The sequence below is a fragment of the Mastomys coucha genome, unplaced genomic scaffold (assembly GCF_008632895.1).
Source record: "Mastomys coucha isolate ucsf_1 unplaced genomic scaffold, UCSF_Mcou_1 pScaffold7, whole genome shotgun sequence".
In the NCBI taxonomy this organism is placed as follows: Eukaryota; Metazoa; Chordata; class Mammalia; order Rodentia; family Muridae; genus Mastomys; species Mastomys coucha.
In genome coordinates, this window is record NW_022196913.1 from 51,680,183 (window position 1) to 51,700,504 (window position 20,322).

The following is a 20,322-nucleotide window of genomic DNA, read 5'->3' on the forward strand; positions in this document are numbered from 1 at the left end:
CGGCCGACAGGAAGGAAGGAAGGAAGAAAGGAGAGGGTGACTAATAAACAGAGTTATCTGTGACATGGACTATAAACATGTGACATGCCTGGCGGTTTCCCATGGACCAGGCAGTCACCTGACTGCATCCTCCTACCTTGATAATTGTGAGAGGTAATTTCAAGGAATCTTTGTTCCCATCTTTCCACTACTTGTGTAATCGCCCTGTCATAGGGCTCCGACTCGCATACAGAATAGGTCACTGAGTAGCTGCCCTGGAGGGCTCTATCTAGCTGACTTGAAGTTTCAGATGACAACACACAGAGTGGAAGCAGTTCACACAAGGCCACCAGCTTCAGCAAAGCCAAGTACTGAGAGTCTCACCTAGGTGGTCCAGTTCCTGACCAGTGTTCCTAACACTAAAGAGCAACAGAAAACTAACAGTCCATCAGGACCTAGCCTGGCTTGGCAGATGCTGGGCTCCCTTGTGGTACAAATACTTTCTCAGAACCAAGGTAGTCTGAAGGGGAAAGTTTGTAGACAGGAGATACTAACGCAAGAGTGAGAGAAAACATCAAGGAGATGGAACTATGCTCAGACTAAACCTCCAGCACAGAGTACCTAGAGGCTGTACACATAGCAACCATTTCCAGAGCTTTAAGAAAGGAGTTATGCATCCCAGCGGTATAAATTACTGAACACCAGCCATGAAATGCATTAGACTGTTGACAGTCTGATGAGCAAACCATATTTTATCTCTAACCTACATGTTGTAAGTTTTTAAAGGTGAATAGCTGCCATGTTTATAATGAGAATAAATGACATTAAAAGCAAAGAAGTTGCCTGAGGAGGGAGGGAGGGAGAGAGAGAGGGGGGGGAAGAGAGAGAGAGAAAGAGAGAGAGAGAGAAGGCAGGCAGGGAGGGAGGGAGAGAGGGAGAGAGAGAAAGAGAAGGCTAGGGGTCATTCATTTCCCATGCACACGCAGATGTTAACTATGAGTACCTGAAAAGCCTTAGGCATCCTTAGGATTAAGCATAACAACAACAACAGATTGAAGTCATAGTTTAGAAAGTGATAATGTAGTAGCAAGCATGAAGCCACTGTTTGACCCCCAACCCTACAAACAAGGACAGAACTAGAGCCATTTCACCTACAGCTGGGTCATTTAAAGAGTGCTCGGAATCAGAGAAGACCTAGAGAACCCAACTCAATCACCCAGAAGGAATGGGGAACCAAATTGCAGAAGAAACAATAAATATCATTATAACAAAGATCCCATAGATCCCAGGAGCCAAGATACCTGCTTAGTCTCCCAGGTCACACCAGCATCCAGGCTGCCACCGGCCACTGTTTCCCAGCAACGTTTACTTCCCAGAGCGATCAGTGTGGTTTCCTACTCTCAACTGGCCAGCCACAGTGGTCTGCTGTGACTTCCAGACAAGGGACTATGCTCACTTTTGGCAACCACTGTATGATAGATCACCAGCAACTTACTGTCAAGGGGCTTGTTAAATAAAATGTAAAGCTTTGCATGACCAACTTTGTAAAGCATTGATAAAGACTTGACAACGTCTACTAAGGCCTTTCTTAAAAACAGGAACAGATTCTAAGTTATCCCTGCAGTATGCCACTCTCAGGCGACTTCCAATGTACACTCTTGGACCACAGGTTGAGAATTTTCCTGGACGCTGGGAATGCCTGGGGGAGTAACAAGTTCAGGAGCATCACTGACCTGCATGCTCCAGACAGGAACATAAAGATCTGACAAGCTTGCTTTCCTAGTACCCGTACAGCAGCGATCCAACTGCCACTTGGGAACTGTAGGGCGGGGTGCCCAGAAATGCCCTCACCTCCCAGGAGGAGGATGGCCACGATAGTCATAGGCAACAACTGCTGGTGATGCTGACTGGAGATGCTGACAACTGGCCAGTGTCTCTCTCTCCTCTCAACACTTTCCCTCTTTTCCCATGACAAGAGAGGCCCACAAGAATGCCCAAAGCAGAATGGTGCAATGCTCTGCCCCACCAAGATTGAGATCACATGCCACCCCTAGGTCAGAAGGTGACATAGACTCAGGGGCATTCCTGGACATGAATTCCTGGTTTCATGTCTTTGCCCGGAGCACAATTCTCTCCCATAAGTTCCTGCATAAACCTCAAGTGAAGGCTGCTGTGTAGACCGTGCAGTCAGTAGGTGACTTTACAATGTGAACTGCTGCCAAACACTGCGTGACCTTTTGGCTGACTAAGCATCACTTATGTCATGGAGTGCTAAGCAGTGGCAGCCTCTGCCTATCGGCCCAAAGCAGTGACTGTCAGTGGGATTAGGCTCTAGAGCTGTGTTTGTACTGCCATGTTCCAGCTAGCTCAGTGGGAGAGAGTGTGCCAAACATGCACACGACCCTGGATCCAACCCCCAGTACCGCCGAAAGCTCAGGGAGGCACAGTTACTAGCCTTCCACACTGCTACGATCCCCAAAGCCACACGACAACACAGAGTCCCTTATTATGTAATAATCTAATGCAGAAATTAGAGGCTTCAGAAGGCCCACACTCAGATGACAGAGAGAGTCTGAGGGTCACCCAACCGCAGACCTGTGGTCCCAGGCACAGCACTGGCAGGGCTTACTGTACTCATCACAAAGCATCTAGGAAAGGCACCTGCTATGCACCTGCATGTGGCAATTGCTGGGTGGAAAGGAAAGCAGAAGAGACTCTCTCTGCAGGCACTTCTAGGAGGACAGGTTACTTACTGTCTTTTATTCAAACAAAAGGGCTTGGCCATGTGGCTGAAGGGGTGCAGCAATGTTCAAATAAATAGGAGCATGGATTTTTAGTAGCTCTATGTATCCACTTACTATCCCCATGTGACTCTACTGCTGACCTGAGTATAAAGAATTCAGCAAATAAGGGGCCTTGGGGGAGGGGCTCCCATTACTAACCTCCCTGGCCACAGCTATCAATGATCCCACTGGGTAAATCAGAGATTACGGTTTGATTAATTTCATTTTGACAGCCAGTCACCAAAGCAGACAAACTGTGGGAGGCATAGAAGCTCATTTTCTTCCATACCACCATGGGATCTCCTCTCAGGATCTGGCAATGCAAACACAGCCAAGCACCCCCACACCATACCGGGACCAGATTCGAGAGGCTCTGATTGGCCACTAATTAGTAAGCACAATGTTTAAGGCTTTCTCTTTCTGATTTGAAACCCAGGGTCACCTAAGGCGTACTGCAGCCACCTTACTCTGTTCAGCGGCAAGACCAGGTACAAGCCAGCCTCACTTCCCAGAGTCCAATCTCTGGGTGACAGCTTTGAGACCAGTCTGGAAAGCCAACTTCATCAAGGCCAGACTCCTCAGCCTTAATTACTCTTCCTTCCATGTCCTGCCCTCTACCCTCTATCCTGACTCCCCATCCTGTTCTTTCCTTTGCTCCCCAGGTCAAAGGGGGAGAAAGGAGGGGCAGACCAAAGAGCCAGACATCTGTTTTTCCCTTAAGTCTCTGTTGCTGTGAGAAACCCATGAACAGAGGCAGCTTTGAGAGGGCAGGGTTCACTTCTGTTTACAGCTGACCGTCCGTCAGGAAGGACATCAGAGCAAGAACCAGAGCCCATGGTGGAAGGCGGTGTACTAGCTTGCTCCTCATGGCTCACTCAGCCTGTACTCTCTCTCTCTCTCTCTCTCTCTCTCTCTCTCTCTCTCTCTCTCTCTCTCTCTCTCTCTCAAGATTTATTTATTTTATTAATATGAGTACACTTTAGCTGTCTTCAGACACACCAGAAGAGGGCATCAGATCCCATTACAGATGGTTGTGAGCCACCATGTGGTTGCTGGGAATTAAACTTAGGACCTCTCTTAACTGCTGAGCCATCTAGTGCTCTCAACCACTGAGTCATTCTCTCCAGACCTCAGCCTGCTTTCTTAAACCTCCCAGGACCACTTGCCCAAGAGTAGCACCTTCCTCAGTGGACTTGGCCCTCCCACATCTATCATTAATCAAGAAAATCCCCCCACAGACTTGCCTTCGGGCCCATAGGGCGGGTGGAGGTATTTTCTCAGCTGAGTTTCTCTCTTCCCAGATGACCCTAGCTTGTGTCAAGTTAACAAAAACAAAGCAAAAGCAAAACAAAAACAAACAAGCAAAAATACTAGCCAGCACACCTGGGCTCCTCGTTTACGGTTACTAAACCACAGAGCTGGAATGCAGCCAAGATGATGCACAGGGCAGAGGGGGAGGGAAGGCCACCACATGCATGTGTAGAGCACTCTGCAAACCAGACAGGTTGTGGTGCTCTGAAATGTCCCCTGCACCATCCCCACACCTTGGCTTCATTCTTTATGCACACACATAGAATGCTTCTTCCCACAGGTGATCCGGATTCCAGATAGAAATTCTTCACTAAATGAATGACTGCTAGCCACCCAAGGGACATGGAGCACCCATCAATAAGGAGTTCCCTCTCCACAAAGCACACTGTGCCCATTCAAGGGAGCCCTGTGCACGCTATCTTATCAGCTGAGAAGTGGAATGTGCCTGATGGAGAGCAGGCAGGAAGTCATTAAAAACACATCTTGTGAGCTAGAGAGAAGGCCGAGTGGCTAAGTCACATCTGGTGACTAACAATCACCTGGAGGTCCAGTTCCAGAGGGATCCAATGTCCCTACCCTCTACAGGCACTAGCACCCAGTCAGCATATTCCCATACACATAATTAAAAATAACACAACAAGTCATTTTTTAAAAGGCGTGCCTCATTTAAATGAAAGGTCATCAGAAAACACCTACAGATAAAACCATGAGACTCTTTATTTTTTTTACTTTGAGGCAGGGTCTCAATGTGAAGCCTAAGCTGACCCTGAACTGGTAGCAACTCCCTTGACTTAGTTTCTCCAGTGCTAAGATTACAGTACTGGAGCACACTCCACTTCCCTAAAATTTTTTTTTTTAATTGCTATTTTTAAGTACTAGAGAGGAACTTCTTTGCTTAAACTTGAAATGAATAAGAAGCCACAGGAGAAGCAAAGCCAGGTCAACCATCCTCACGTGTCCCAGGGAAGTAAAGATAACACACGCCTGTCCCACAGCCCCCTCCTGTTTGTATTCCCATTATTCCACACAGTCCTGGAAACTGAGGCACTTCGAGTCAAGTTAAGGTTTTGTCTGGATTTTCTAGCTAGAGTGTGGTAGACTCAGAGCCTGAGAAGCGGCTTGTCTCCCAAGCCCCGACTTCAGGACCGGACAGCTGCATATGGTAAGGAGGATTATAAACTGACCTAACTTAAAGCTGTAAAGTTGCATTTTCTGTATGGATATTTTTATAACTACCGTGTAGTTGTCAAGGGTCACATCTGTACGTGACACCCTTGCCACACCATGACAGAGGCTTAGACATGGCTAGGTCTAGGCTAACGTGCAACTGTGTCACACACATAGCACATGGCTGAGGCATACAGAGCATAAAGATGATAACTTACATCCCAATCTCTACAGAGACACTGTGGAAAAATAAACATGGATTTTTACCCCAAACATGGGATAAAACCTGTGGTTTGGATGCAGACTAAGCAGCTCTAATCTGAAAATCTAAAATCCCATATATCCCAAAACACAAAACTTCTTGAGGGCGGCTATGTCCCACGTAGGAAATTCCACATCGGACCGCATGAGACAGGCAGCACAGCTCACATGTTCACTGAAAATATTGCATCATTACCTGCAGGCTACGTGTATAAAGTGTAGACGAAACAAATGAATTTAGTGTTTAGACCCGGGCCTCCTCCCCATGACGCCTCATCATGTATACATAAATACTCCTCTGTTTGACAAAGTCAGAAGGCTAGTCCCAAGCATTTTCTTTTTTTTTTTTTTTAGATTTATTTATTTATTATATGTAAGTACACTGTATCTATCTTCAGATGCACCAGAAGAGGGCATCAGATCTCATTTCAGGTGGTTGTGAGCCACCATGTGGTTGCTGGGATTTGAACTCATGACCTTCAGAAGAGCAGTCAGTGCTCTTCCCCGCTGAGCCATCTCACCAGCCCAGTCCCAAGCATTTTCAACAAGGAATGCTCAACCTGTCCAGGGTAGCTTACAATGATTTGAATTTTTAAAAAACTCTGCTCAAGGTAACTTCGCAGATGATAGAGATGCTCAATGTGTCAAATTACACAGAGAAAGACAGCCTGCTGTTTAGAAAAGTCAATGTTGGGCTAGGGAGATGGCTCACTGTGGAGAGGAAGTACGGGAGCTGATGACCATGGTTCAGTCCCTCAAACAAAAAAGGAAAACTGATTATCCTCTATGTGCACGGACACATACACACAAAAATAAACAAGAAAATGTAAAATAAAATTCAACATAATATACAGGCAACTCCTTGGTCAGGTTTTTTTGTTTTTTGTTTTTTGTTTTGTTTTTTTTTAACTTAGGCTGGCCTCCAACTTCTGGGCTCCAGCAATCCTCCTGTCTCAGCCTCCTGAGTAGCTGGGACCACAGACATTCACCACCACATCCTACTGGCCAATGTTTTAAGCCAGTAAAATCCTATAGCCATCTGTTCTCTGGAGTGGCCAGAGGACCCAAAGAATCCAAGAAACTCAAAATTCTTCTGGTCAATAAAATAAAACTTCAGAGACATAGGGGGAATACAACTGCAGACCACTGTCCAGGGTGACCTAGACTAATGCTTCCTTCAGTCTCCAGGAGAGGAGAAAGTGAATATGTCAAATTTTTCAATAAAAGGAGGTGGGCATAGTGACACACATCTTTAATTCCAGCACTTGGGAGACAGAGGCAGATGATCTCTGAGTTCAAGGCCAGCCTGGCCTATGCACTGAGTTCCAGGACAGCCAGGTCTGTGGAGACACCATGTCTCAAAAAAATTATAAATTTTATAATTCAATAAAAGTAAAATGGCCAATGTTAAGTTCTGAGGTTATCCCTTCCCCTGCTACCAAGCCGTCCCTTATTTAGGGAGGTCTCAGGACAAGTGGCTCTTTGGTCTTAGTGCTGCTTATTTGGAACAATTTAAGAGAAATTTGGAAAACTCTTATGTCTTATTTCTAGTGGTTTGGGTTTTTGTTGTTGTTGTTTTGATTTGTTCTAATTCTCAGGTCTGAAAACCTAGGATAGCTAACTGTCAGTCTTGGGGTAGAAAAGAGCTGGCTAAATGATACATGGCTAGAGAATATCAAAAAGAAAAGTCTTGTTTAGGATAACAGTAGACCAGCAGTTCTGGAAAATTCATCTCCATTTCTTAACTCATGTAGGCTGAGTCAATGTAGACTGGTAAATACTAACTAACTTGATTACCAAAGACGCTTCAAGGCTCCAGACAACTTTTAAACAGGCGCTGCCACACTAAAGTTTCCCATTTGCTCTCTCCTTGTAACTCTGTATCAAAACTTCAGATCTTTACCCTGGCTCCATGCTGCTTAATTGAACACCTTTGTCTTGATTCTCGCTCCCTACCTCCATTCTGAGCCTGCCTTTGGAAAGCAATGGCCTCCAGAGGAGAGTACTCAGGACCTTCCTCCCTGTTAACAACATTCTTCCTTTGCATTCCAATTTGTACCTGAGTCCTGCACTTCAGTTAACTACACAGAGGCAGTTAAGGGGGGGAGAATGAAAGCCAATACCAAACCCTACTCCATTTAAAAACCTCTCAGCACAACTTCAACTACAAATCTTGAGATGTAGTGTTCTTGAATTTACGTCTACTGCTGTGTACCCGAGTCTTTACGAGCATGTGGGTGCAGGTGCCTGTAGAGGCCAGAAGAGGGCGTCAGATCACCTCAAACTCGAGTTACAGGCAGTTGTTACCTATCCAATGTGGATGCTAGAAATGGAACTCCAGCCTTCTGCAAGAAATTGTGTGTGTGTATGTGTGTGTGTGCATTCTGATTTAAATTGTTTACATTTTGTTTTAAAATACTTGTATTATTTTAATTAAGTGTATGTGCAAGTCTGTGTGTACATGTGTTTACATACCCAGGGAAGTTATAAGTATCATATTCCACTGGAGCTGAAGTTCCAGACAGCTGTGAGCTGCCTGAAGTTGGTCTTGGAAAACCAAACTTAGATCCTGTGGAAGATCTGAAGCCACTCTGGCCCCTCATATTTTTAGTTTTTATTTATGTGTATGTGTGTATGTCTGTGTGAGCACATGCCATGTGTGTGCAGTTGCTCCAGAGGGCCAGAAGAGAACCTCAGATCTCATGGGACAGGAGTGATAGGTGACTGTCCAACACAGGTGCTGGGAAACGAACTCAGTGATCAGCAAGTGCTCTTACCTGCTGATCTACCTCTGCACCCACAGCTGCGAATCCTTCAACCTTCTCCATCTGGCTGAGCTAGTGAGATAGGTGGGTAGGAAGAGCAATCAATTTTGGACTGTTTCATTAAACTACACATTAGAATGTAAGTATTTTGAAAGGTTTTTTTTTTTTCTTTTACAATACACTGCACAAAGCTCTGTGGCTACACCAGCACTCAGAATAAATCTATGTATAAAGGTATTCAAAACAATGCCTGCATCGCTACTCACCATTCACCCACCCTGCTTCTCCTCTGAGTTTCCCGGCTTGAGGGATGTGAATGTCTGTGGTCACTGGTAATGGGTGTGCAGGCTAGGGAGTGTCTTTCAGAGCCAGCACACACACACAAAAGCCAACTGCAAAGGGCAAAGCTCCCCTTTCCTCTGAAGCGCCCTACCCATTCCATGTCTAAAAAAAAAGCAAGGGAATGACAAACAGATGCCTTCCTTGAGCCTTGCCGCTGCCAGGCTCATCACACCTACAGACCAGACTCAAAGGCCACAGGGAGCCAAAACCTCTGCCCTGCTTAAGGAAGAAAACGGACAAAGGCCTGTAATTCCAGCTCTCAAGAAGTGAAGGCAGTAGGCTCTGAAGTTCAAGTCAGCCTTGGCTACACAGAGAGAACTCAAGGCTAGCCCAGGCTATGTGAGCCACTATCCAAAAAGTCTATAAACCAGAGTAGAGGCACACACAGCACACACACACACACACACCCTGAATTCATCCCATAACAGAAGGCAGTACATAGTTGGGGCTGGGGGAATCACTAATGATTTTTGGCTGAGATCAGGTGTAGAAATATGAGGGATTAGTTACAGTTTGGTAGGGCTGTAAGGAAACCCTCAGATACAACACAAGCCAGGGTTAGTAGAAAGCACCGAGTGCTCTTAGAGGATCTGAGTTTCATTACCAGCACCATGTCCACAGGCTCACAACCACCCATCACTCCAGATCCAGGGGATCTGGCGCTCTCTTGGGGCCTCCTCGAGTACCTGCATAGACCACCACACATATATATATAATTAACAACAAACAGAAAACAACTTATTCTTCTTTACACACAAAGGAAGGAAGGAAGGGAGGGAGGGAGGAAGGAAGGAAGGGAGGGAGGGAGGGAGGGAGGAAGGGAGGGAGGGAGGGAGGGAGGGAAGGAAAAGAAGCTGGGTGTGGTGGTCTGAACTTTTAATCCTAGCACTTAGAAGACAGAAGCGAACAGACCTCTGTAAGTTAGCTTTTATGCTAACAGCTCTGAGAATGTTATTAAGTCTACCATATAATGTCTCATGCCTTATTGCACAAAACAGCTACACACACACACACACACACACACACAAACGCACAAAGGAACACATGCGCACACACACACACATAAATGCAAATAGTTTTCATAATGTCCTGCAGGCACACAGGAAAGGCACCTTCCTAGCTGGAGAAGGAGATAGACAGTCTCTGTAAGCACCCCAGGCCCCAGCATGCCATTGATAAGAACTCCAGTGTCTGGAACTGGTGGCTGTCTTATTTCACTTGACACCTTCAAGCCACAAGTCAGCTACTGCAGATCAACAGAGCCTCCCACCAATGGGCCTCCCTGGCCTCCCCAAGACTCCTGACACTCTGACATGAATTAAAAGGCAGCCCATTTCAGCTGGTTCATCTGTGCCTACTTTGTCTGACTCAGTTCTGTATTTAAGGACTATATGTGGGTAAATTCACATGTTAAAACTTGGAAAACAAGAGCAAAAAACTGACCTTACAGATGATCTAATCCAGACTTCAGTTGTACCAACCAAGGAACTTAGAGGCAAAAGTGGCCCATCGGTGGCTAGCTCAGAGATACAGGTCATAGCAGCAGAGTACTAGGCAGCACTCAGAATTCTCCTTTCACCACAGGGCCACCTGACCACTGGCTGCCCTGTCCTGGAAATGTCAGAGAAGACCTGAAGCAGGGCACTGGGGCCCACGAGTCTGAACCTGGAAAAAGAGCCTGTGTCTCCCTACAAGTGAGCAGCCAGCAAGTTCACAGCACCTAGGACACTCACTGACTCATTCTCCCTTCCTTCTCCCCAACTCCAGGAAGGACAGACACTGAGGGTTTTAATCAGATGCACGTGGCTGGAGAGCCTTGGGCTGTAAAACTGGGTTCAAGCTTGGCTTGTGAGCTAATGGTCTGCAGCAGTGGCTACCTATGGGAAGCAAGTGTCAAGTTTATGAGTTAAGAGAAGCGCAATCTAATTAGGCATTTTTGATTAAAGATAGTTGTTGATGCTGTTAATGCTCCTGGACATTCAAGTAGCTGAGCCTTGGGCTGGCTACTCCCAGACACCAACCCAGAGGGAGACGGTATCCACTTTGCCCCTTCCAAATTCCTGACCTACAGCATCCATGGATGGAGTGGCGTGGCTGTTTCAACCTGCTGGAATGCCTGGAAAGCCTTTTTAAAGGTCCAAGGCACATTCTTTTTCATGTGCTGGTTAGTTTGTGCCGGCTTGACACACACTAGAGTCATCGGAGAGGAAGGAAGTCAACTGAGAAAAGTTTCCATAAGATCAAGCTGTAGGCAAGCCCGTAGGGCACTTTCTTAATTATTGATTGGTTGACTGACTGATTGATTGATTAATATGGGAGGGCTCAGCACATTGTGGGCAGCCTACCCCTGGGCTGGTGGACCTGTGTGCTACAAGAACAGGCTGAGTAGGTCATGGGAAACAAACCAGTTAATAAGCAGCTTATCCATGGCTTCTGTATCAGCTCCTGCCTCCAGGTTCCTGTGATGACTGCCTTAGATCAGAGTCACCTGGGAACTGGTCAGAGATGCAGATCTTTATGTGGACTGGTCCAGAACACGTCAGTGACATAATGTATGTTCAAGTTTTCAGGTTAGACAGAAAGGAGATTTGACAGAAACTGGCTTTTTGGTTGCCTTTTTCGATGTCCTCCCTCATCTGCAGCTCCAAAGAGCATCAACTTTTAGCTTCATGATCATGAAAGAGAATAGTGTGTGGAATACACATGTCTAGGACGGAATCTGTTAGCAAGCTTGGAGGGAATCCCTCCCAATTCTTTTATCATTTGTGTGTGTGCATGCATTCCACATCAGTAAAGGGGCTCAAGGAGACCAGAAGAGCACATCAGATCCCTGAACTGGGGTTACCAGCAGCTCTGAGCTGTCATGCTGGAAACCAAACCCAGGTCCTTGGCAAGAGCAGTAAGTGCTCTTAACCCAAGACATCTCTCCAGCCCTCCCTCATGCCTTTCAGTTCTGTTAAGGACTCTAAGAAGATACTATGACTTATATGATCATGAAGAGAAACAGCAGTGAGCTCTAAAAATATGGAAATGGCTAAGAAGAGCGAAATTCAACAGACTATTTAATATTAAATTTAAAACTGTGAAAGCCATGTAGCATGGCAAAGTACAAATGAAAGGAAAGCTTATCATAAACCTGTAACTGAAAATATTCACACTACACAAGCAAAGGTAAAGGTAGAAAGGCTGATCTGCCACAATTGTTACTTTTCATTTCTTTTATTATGCTTCTTATAAAGCAAAAGATAGCTGAGTTCTGGGATGATTCTGTAGGAATACACGAGTTTGCTCTACCATGAGAAACCTTGGTGAGGATAGTTTAGAAAGTATTTCCACTTTTTCAATGACTTTGAACAACGAGTCTCAGGGTAACATGATATCATTCCTGGTTTCAGTCAAATGAAGGGCCTGGGACAGCAGTCTCAGATTCCTGAACCTTGATGTTATTGGAGTAAGTCAGCCACTGAAAGGCCAATACTGGAGAGAGGGGAGTTGGTAAGGAGGAGTCAGGTTTATTGGAGAGCTAGTGCTCTTGAGAAGGGGGCCCCAGGTGAAAGCTCCACCTTAGGGGACTGATGGTCAGTAAGGGCTTGTGTGGGGAGAAAGGAGAAGGGAGACAGGAAGGCAGGAAGGGTCCACACTGCACTTGTGGGATTTACGAGGTGCTACTTGGCTAGGGGGTGGCCTTTGAAATCAGAGTCCGGCCCCTAATGCCTGCCACACTCTGCTCTCGCCGCACTGCACTGCACTGCACTCCGGCACACATTCCTGCCCTCCGGAACTCTGCCAAGCCTTCCTCGCCGCATGGACCGAGACCTTCAGAAACCGTTATACAACATAAACATTTTCTGACTGAGGTTGTCCCTGCCAGCTATGTTGTTCGTAGCAACTACACAAAAGTGATTAATACAAGTGATTGGACAAGAGGACTCTCAGGTTCTTGGGTCTGCATCAGCCCAGGTTGACCGAAGGATTCGGGCTTATTTCAGACCTGGCAATCTTGCTGGGTTCTGTGACTCTGAAGAAAGAGTTAACTGTTAACATTCTGGCTGCTTAGGCGGGGCCTCGATTTGGAACTTAGAATTGGCGGCTTAGGCCAAAGAGGACGGAAGGACTAGAGAGTTCGGACAACTTCCAAGAAGGGCAAAAGGAGTGACTCTCTCAAGACTCAGGAGAAAGACCGGCTCTGAGTGTCTACTCGGACCTCCCTGCTTCCTTGGGAATCTTAAATCAACACATACTAAACCCGCAACACTTTCCAAACGAAATTTTAGGGAGGGTAAGAAAAGCCGACTCTGTGTATGCTGCTGTCCTGTTGCTGGGTGGTGAAGCTATTGATTCCAAACAGGAATTTCTTTTTATGTTTTTCAAGCGTAAATTTCCTGACATGTTTTATATTGTGACCTTCTTTTAAAACCAAGTTGGTGAACTAGGCAGTGGTGGTACACGCCTTTAATCCCAGCACTTGGGAGGCAGAGGCAGGTGGATTTCTGAGTTCGAGGCCAGCCTGGTCTACAGAGTGAGTTCCATGACACAGAGAAACCCTGTCTCAGAAAAGGAAAAAAAAAAGGAAGAGAAAAGAAAAAGAAAAACTAAAACCATGTTGATGGATCTCATAGGTCAAATCCACTTGTTTATTTATTTAAAATCTATTTTTGAATTTATTTTTCTGGGGGAGGGTTCTTGTGTTATCCCCCTGTGTAGGTGAGGATGGTCTTAAATTTAAACTCCTAATCCTCCTGCCTCTATCCCCAGAGCCCTAGGATTACAGGCATGTACCACCACTCCTAGCTAAATCAACTCTTGGTTGTTGAAAACTGTTTGCATACAAACTTCAGCACCGTTTCCTTATTGGCCTCTGCTGCAGGTCCAGGTTAATCTCTCACACTGTTGAGGTTACAGCGCAATCTAAGTGTTTCTGTGTGTCCTGGCAATTTCTCAGCTACTCTGTTTTCTTTGCAGAGAATGTTCTGGAGACAGCTTTAAATTCTAAACACCATCTCTGCTCTGGCTCCCAGGAAGATCTGGGGAAAAGGCAGCACTGGATAAGTCTGAGAAGTCTTGAAGTCTCTGGGCTGCCTACTATTAGAGTTAAATTTTTCCTGTACATTTTCCTTAAGATGTGCGTACACGCTTCGTATAATCTTTCCTGCTAGTTGAAAACAATCCTCCAAGTTTTCCATTTATCTCTCAAGTTGCTAGAAGCCGCTGGAACACCACAGTAGCCAGCCCAGGTGGTATCATTCTCATTTTCTTAGGGATGTTTTAGCAGCCCAGTAGGCATATGCCTCACAATTTCTTAAGGAAATTTTTGCCACCATAATACAAAAGACAAAAAAGGGGGTTCTCTTCTCTAGCATTGTGTCCTAAACACAACTACTGACCTTCACGAACGGGAATGATTGACAGCCATCCAGAGCCGCTGCTATGTTCAGTTCCAGCCTTTACCTGTGTTTCTCTTATTTCCATTTTTCTGGTTGTGATGTAAGTAGAAAGGGAGGCTAGCCAAAGCTTTTAATAATAGATAATCACACCAGCAGAGAGAACTTACAAATGCTTCCTGTGTGAGGGAAATGAAGCAGCTAAGGGCTGAAACCAAAGGCAAAGCACATCCTTGTCCCACAGAAATCAGAGCCACACAGGTAAGTAAGGCTGCATATCACAGACATAAGCGCAATGCTGCACAGGGGAAGGGGAACAAACAGATGGACGGCAGACATTAGCATCCTCAGACAGACTCTCCACAACAGACAATCAAGGTGCTATTTTCTTCTTCTTTTGGTTTTTCGAGACAGTTTCTCTGTGTAGCCCTGGCTGTTCTGGAACTCACTCTGTAGACCAGGCTGGCCTCGAACTCAGAAATCCACCTGCCTCTGCCTCCTAAGTGCTGGGATCAAAGGTGTGCGCCACCACCGCCCGGCAAGATGCTATTTTAAAAAGTAGCACCAAAAAGGTTATCCTGGAAATTATATAATTGCAGAAAAGAAGAAAAAAAAAGAGCCTAAATTTTGGAAGGCAGGTGGCAGAATCTTCAGAAGGCAGTGCAGTACTCTCAGCACCCTGAAGGCAGGAGGGGCCTGAGCTGAAGGCAGGAGGGGCCTGAGCTGAAGGCCAACTCGGTTCCAAAAAGCCCGGGCGATACAGTAATAGCATCTCAAAAACAAAACAAACAGAGAGGGTGAAGGAATGGTCCAGGAGAAGCAATGTAAAAGTCAAAAACTAAAAACCAGAACCTACAATCTTAATAAACCTGTGTTTTGTTTTGTTATTTGCAAATTAGATGTTTGTGACTCATTGGTGAGTTATGGGAAAAAGCTCAGAAAGTCCTAACCACCATTTTTAAATGAGTTAGAAGAGAAATAAAATGGCCACTGCGCATTAAGGGTGTACTTACATGAGCCCTTATAGTACATGTATACACTCAGGTTCAAAACAGAAAGTCTAGTCTGAAGTGTGCACTTACCCACAATTAAACTGGGCAGGGAGCTGGACTGGGGATTGAACCCAACTTATGGCTTCACAAATGCTAAGCAAGTGCTCTACCGCTGGGCCTCACTGCTTTTCGGGTTATCTTTGAGGCAGAGTCTCAGGTTAGACCATGTTGGCAAGGTTACTTACCCACAGCATCCCATCCCCTTTGGCGCCTAGGTTAGGATCACAGTTTCGAACCACCACATCCAGTCCCCCCCAAAAAAAACTTTTAAATCTCTTATACCACATAATTGCTTTTTGTCTTCTTTTTAAAAATGAGACTTCAATGAACCCTTATTTCAAAGAAATTAGAAATGTTGGCAGCTGATGAGAGTATCCCATATCACACAAGAATATGCCTTCCTACGGCTAGCAAAACCTAAAGTTGACCTTCCACTCATATAACCACCTTGGTAATAAAGCTAGAGAGGGAGGTAGTGCTCAAAAGTGACCAGAACTCAGGTCCTCAACACTGCAACATGGGAGGCTGCTGACTCTCAGATGTCTTGTATGACTGTGGGTACTACTTAAAATCTCTTGAGCAGAGAAACCACTCTGGAAACATCTGTCATATGAACTGGAGAACACACTGCAGTTGGCTGAGTAGAGTTCCCACAACCTGACCCTCGTTCCTATGTTTACCACGGTCCCCTGTGTGTGCAGTATGAAAAAAACAGGTAGAAAACAAACAACTTCCATGACACCTTAGTAAGGTATCAGTTTGTCTTTTGGGTTTTGTTTGTTTGTTTGTTTGTTGGAGGTTTGTTTTTTGTTTTTGTGGGGTTTGTTTGTTTATTTGTTTGCTTGTTTGTTTCTTGAGACAGGGTTTCTCTGGGTAACAGCCCTGGCTGTCCTAGAACTTGCTCTGTAGACTAAGCTGACCTAGAACTGTAAGAGATTGTCCTGCCTCTGCCTCCCAAGTGCCTAGACTAAAGGCCTGCACTACTATGCCAGCTTGGTTTTTTTTCTTTGTTTGTTTGTTTGTTTTGACAACAGAGGTGAGAAGACGACTCTGCTTGGCATACTGCATGACATACTCCACACATATGATAAATGGGATTCTCATTCAGTATGCGTCCCAAAAAAACTGCAGTGTCAGCACGACCCACTCCTCACTCCACATTCTAACACAGAGAACTGCCCAGAAGCAATTTGTGGCAGTAATGCTTCCACATCCCTTAATAAAGGACTTTAACCTCACCTTGCAAAATGAACCTAATACATGAGCATCCTGATGCCAGCTGTCTCCACACCTGCACCCTGGGTGGCAGCTATAGCTCCTCGCCCTCTCGTCATACAGCAGCCTGTTATGCACCAGGTGCTGTATGGGGCCTTGGGTACAAAGGGAATCAATACGAGGTACCTGCTTCAGGGAGTGCACAGCCTCCAGCAAGACAGAAGTGGGAAATTTACAAATAATACAGCATACACAAAGGCAAAAGAACACACCTCTGCAATTACCACCGTGCATTTAAAGTATCTTTCCTCTTTCTCCCACAGCTCTCCAAGGTGAGGGCCTCTGGCATAAGTGCTGATCTGCAGTGCTCTTGGGTTCCCTGGGTCAAGCCTGGCACCAGCAGGAATTTTGTGTGTGCCTAACAGAAATACTATGGCATTACAAGAAACAAACTGTGTATGTGTAGGTCTTAGCATTGTAGAATGACAAACAATATGTGGGTCGGCTATCAACCTGGACCTCTGCAGTGTTCTAATGCTGGGATTTCAGCATCAAGACAAACATCCTGAGACTGAGAAGTCCTCTCTGATCGCTCCGTCTTCACTGACACAGTCCTACAAAAGGTATGAAAGTGAAGCCTGCTTCTTTTCCTAGAAGTCGATGGATTTATTCCCCCTTGTTCTTATTGGTAACACTAAAGACTTTGACCCAGTAACTCTGAGGGTCTATGAGTGCATGGGTAATCTTTTGCAACCTCAGAAAAACACTACTTCTCAATCTGACAAGTTGGCAGCATTTATTTAAGGACCTCTCACTTTTCAGACCTAAGAATTCCCAGAAGATTTCATTACGGTCTCTGTATTCTGTACACCCAACCTTGCCCTGCTCTGAGCTCTATCCAAAAAACATGGACAACACAAGTGAATTGCAAATACACCAGAAAGCACAGTTGTGATTAGCAAGCCACAGCCCAAGGGAGGAATTGTTTCTATTTTTAAACGCACTGTTGCTTTAAGGGGAAGTTCCTTTAAGAAATATGAAACCAAGCTGCGGAGTGGACATCAAAACGTACTCGGTGTCTTCGTTCTGGCAAAGACAGTCATCCTAACCTGAACGGAGCACCCTAGAAACGGAACGACAGTGAGTACACGGGCAGACCCAGAGAGGCCCTACCAACCACACCAAGAGTTAGATCTGTCAGCTCAAATAAGACAGCACCCCACAGTTCAATTCAATTCTTCCAGCTCCAGATAGAGGTCTCCCTGAGTGAGCATGCCAATGGATAAATGTCCAGGTCACTCTCTCCACAAATCCTCACTTGACAGGATCTAACACAGTGGCTCTAAGAACAACAACCAAGTGATATTTCAGCACTTACCGCCAACTATACAGAGTTATCGATTCTCTTCAAATCCCACAAAACTAAACCTTTTCCTATACACAAATGGCAAGGCTCCACTTCATTCTACAGCAGATAGCAGCAGCATTCCCTAGGGTTTAAGAGTGGCAAGGAGAGCAAATGCCAGTGGTTGGGAGCACATGCCCAGCCTGCCTACCAGTCTGGGCTCCATCCCCAGGAGCTCAGAACGAGTGAATGAGTGGATGAATGAATGCATGGACACACTCACCCATTCACATACATACATAAACACAAACAAGCGCATACACATTTAGAAATATTAAAAGAATAGGGGAGTGGGATAAGTAATACCAAGCCAGGGAAACTGAAGCCGTGGCTCCCTAAGAGAAGCTAAAATAGTCTACCTGTTCCACCCAGGCTGCCCTGGAGAGCCAGAGCCAAAGAGATAGTCTTCTGAAATAATATGACAAGATCCAGTTTTGAAAGACAAATAAAATAGCGATATGGCATAGGACCTATTTAATCTGTAGTTTATTCAACAAATGTACTTATGCCCACCATAAAATATACCATCTACACTGCTATCCATATGCCTAAAAATACTGTAAAATATTTTACATATATCCATATAGATATCCATATATCTAAAAATATTGCCCAAGGGCATGTCCATTATTGTATGTAAAGATACATACACATCTTTAAAATAACTTAGCTATTAAGTTACTGTAAGAATCTGCTATAATGGCTACAAGCCACTACAAGAATCTGCTAGGAAATGCAGAATGTTCTCGAAGTCAATGGAACACACTGGGCTCAATACAAAGAGAAAGAATCCCCATTCTTACCCTCATAACAATATCACCCCCAAATCAGCAAGGCGGGCTGCAATGGAGCTTGGTTATAGAAAGAAGCAGCTACCTCCGTTAGCAATAAAGTAACAAGCCTACTTCACAGTCTGTCTTCAGGGAAACTCTAAAGAGCAAAATCCACTCATTATGTAGCTCATCAATCAACAGGTGACTCTCAGACACAAACTCATACTCATATCCAAGCCCGATCTGAATCTAGGTTTTCTTTCCTATTTTTTTTTTATAAGCTCCTACAATGCCATACTGAATGAATCCCAACCAATTTCTTCTCAGGGGCTTACCATAAAAATGCCAAATATTCACATTATTTTGGGGCATTTTCCCATACCATCGCATGGAACGCAGTAGAATTAATAAGGATCCCACAGTTACGACTTTTCAAATGCAAATGCCTTGCCATCTAGAAAATGCAGCCCCTTTTTAACAACCCCCATCCCAGTGACTAAACAGCTCCGGCACAACTTTCCTTGAATATCAAAATTCCTGTATTACTTTCAGACACCATCTCAACTCACCACTTCCAACAAACTACAAATTTTAAATGACCCAGCCTTGTACTAAGGTGTTTGTATTAAGGTGTTGTATATGAAATAGGCTCCCAGCCCCCATTTCATATACAACATCCCTAAGCAGTTCTTCGAAAGGGGGCAAACAACGTAAGAATCGCGGGAGCTGGACTCCATCAATAAGGCCTTGGGTTAGTCATTTGCACGCTTCAGACATCGGCTTTCCTGTGTGTAAGATGTGGTCTGGACTACACATATCCATCCGGTCCCTTCACGTTCTAGGAGCCTGGAAGCCTGAGTGCTGGCCAGGGTTCCCTGCCTAGGAGACAGCGCTCTGGATGAGAGGGGAGGGGACCCTGCACTTGCAACCGCCTCCCATTTGAGCGTGGGACAAACTTGAAGCCACCCTCGCTAACAATGGGGAGAGCGCACTCGGGTTTTCCGGGCTCAAACTTGGCAGGAGCCGGCGGTGTGGGATTTACCTTTCTCCCTGCTTGGTGTTGGAAGGAGGAGGGTGCAGGACCGTCTGGTTCCCTTCCATCTCCACCACGCACTTGGTGTTCAGTTCCAGCTCTGAAAGCACAGGGGCAGGGCGATGTTGCAAAGTGGAGCATCCGCGGCCGCAGCCGGCGCGCGTGGCTCGGTCCGGGCAGGCAGGGAGACGGCGCCCGGGGCACATAGTGGCCGCGGCCAGAGCTTGGGCGCCGCCTCCACCCGGGGCCACGCCGGGCCACGCCGGTGTCCCCGATCCCCGGCCGCCCTGCAGTTTGCAAAGTTGCCCCCCGCCCTCGGCCGGGGCAGAAATGCAAAAGGAGCTGGAGAAAGCGGCTCACCTCTTCGGTTCATGGGCCGGACCCGGACGGCAACTTTTACCTTCGTATCCGACATGTTGGCGGCGCGCTGCTCCGCCCGACGCGGCCCCTTCAAGCGCCGCGCCGCCGCCGCCGCCGCAGCCGCAGCCGCGCGCCCCCCGAGCGCGGCCGCCGCCGCTCCGCCGAGAGCTCCGAGACGCAGCGCCGAGGCGCTCGGGCCATCCCGGGGGAGCGCGACGCGGGGCACGGCCGGGCCCGGGGAGGGGCGGGAGCGGGGCGGGGCGCGGCGCGGCGGCGGGAGGAGGCCGCGGGCCCAGGCGCCGCTCTAGCCGCTCGGGCCGGGTCGTGCGCGCAGTACCGCGGCCCCTCGCGGCCGCCGGGGGCCGGGCAGCGTCGCCATCTTCCGCTCCGGGGGCCGCGCCCGGGCTGTAAGGCCGCTGCAGACCGGGAAGGGGCGCTTTACAAAGGCGAGCGGCTCCGGGCAGCCGGGACCGGGGAAGGAACGCCCTAGAAGGG

At 46.6% G+C, this 20,322-nt stretch overlaps 1 protein-coding gene across 9 annotated transcripts in view; it reads right to left on the reverse strand.

The window, feature by feature from the left end:
* Kif13a (kinesin family member 13A) overlaps window positions 1–20,038 on the reverse strand; it is a 187,748-nt gene extending 167,710 nt beyond the window's left edge. For 3 of the 9 annotated variants that reach the window (XR_004115262.1, XM_031359231.1, XM_031359232.1), the window contains exons 1-2: window positions 19,828–19,995; window positions 19,477–19,567 (exon numbers count right to left, since the gene is read on the reverse strand). Coding sequence is in view for 8 of the 9 variants with exons in the window: in XM_031359231.1 (XP_031215091.1) it covers window positions 19,477–19,567; window positions 19,828–19,882 (146 nt within the window). In the remaining variant the exon portion in view is untranslated. Of the gene's footprint in view, window positions 1–19,476; window positions 19,568–19,827 lie in introns of all 9 variants that reach the window. The other 6 variants (XM_031359236.1, XM_031359235.1, XM_031359234.1 and 3 more) reach the window with 2 other exon arrangements.
* Window positions 20,039–20,322: the final 284 nt, after the last annotated feature.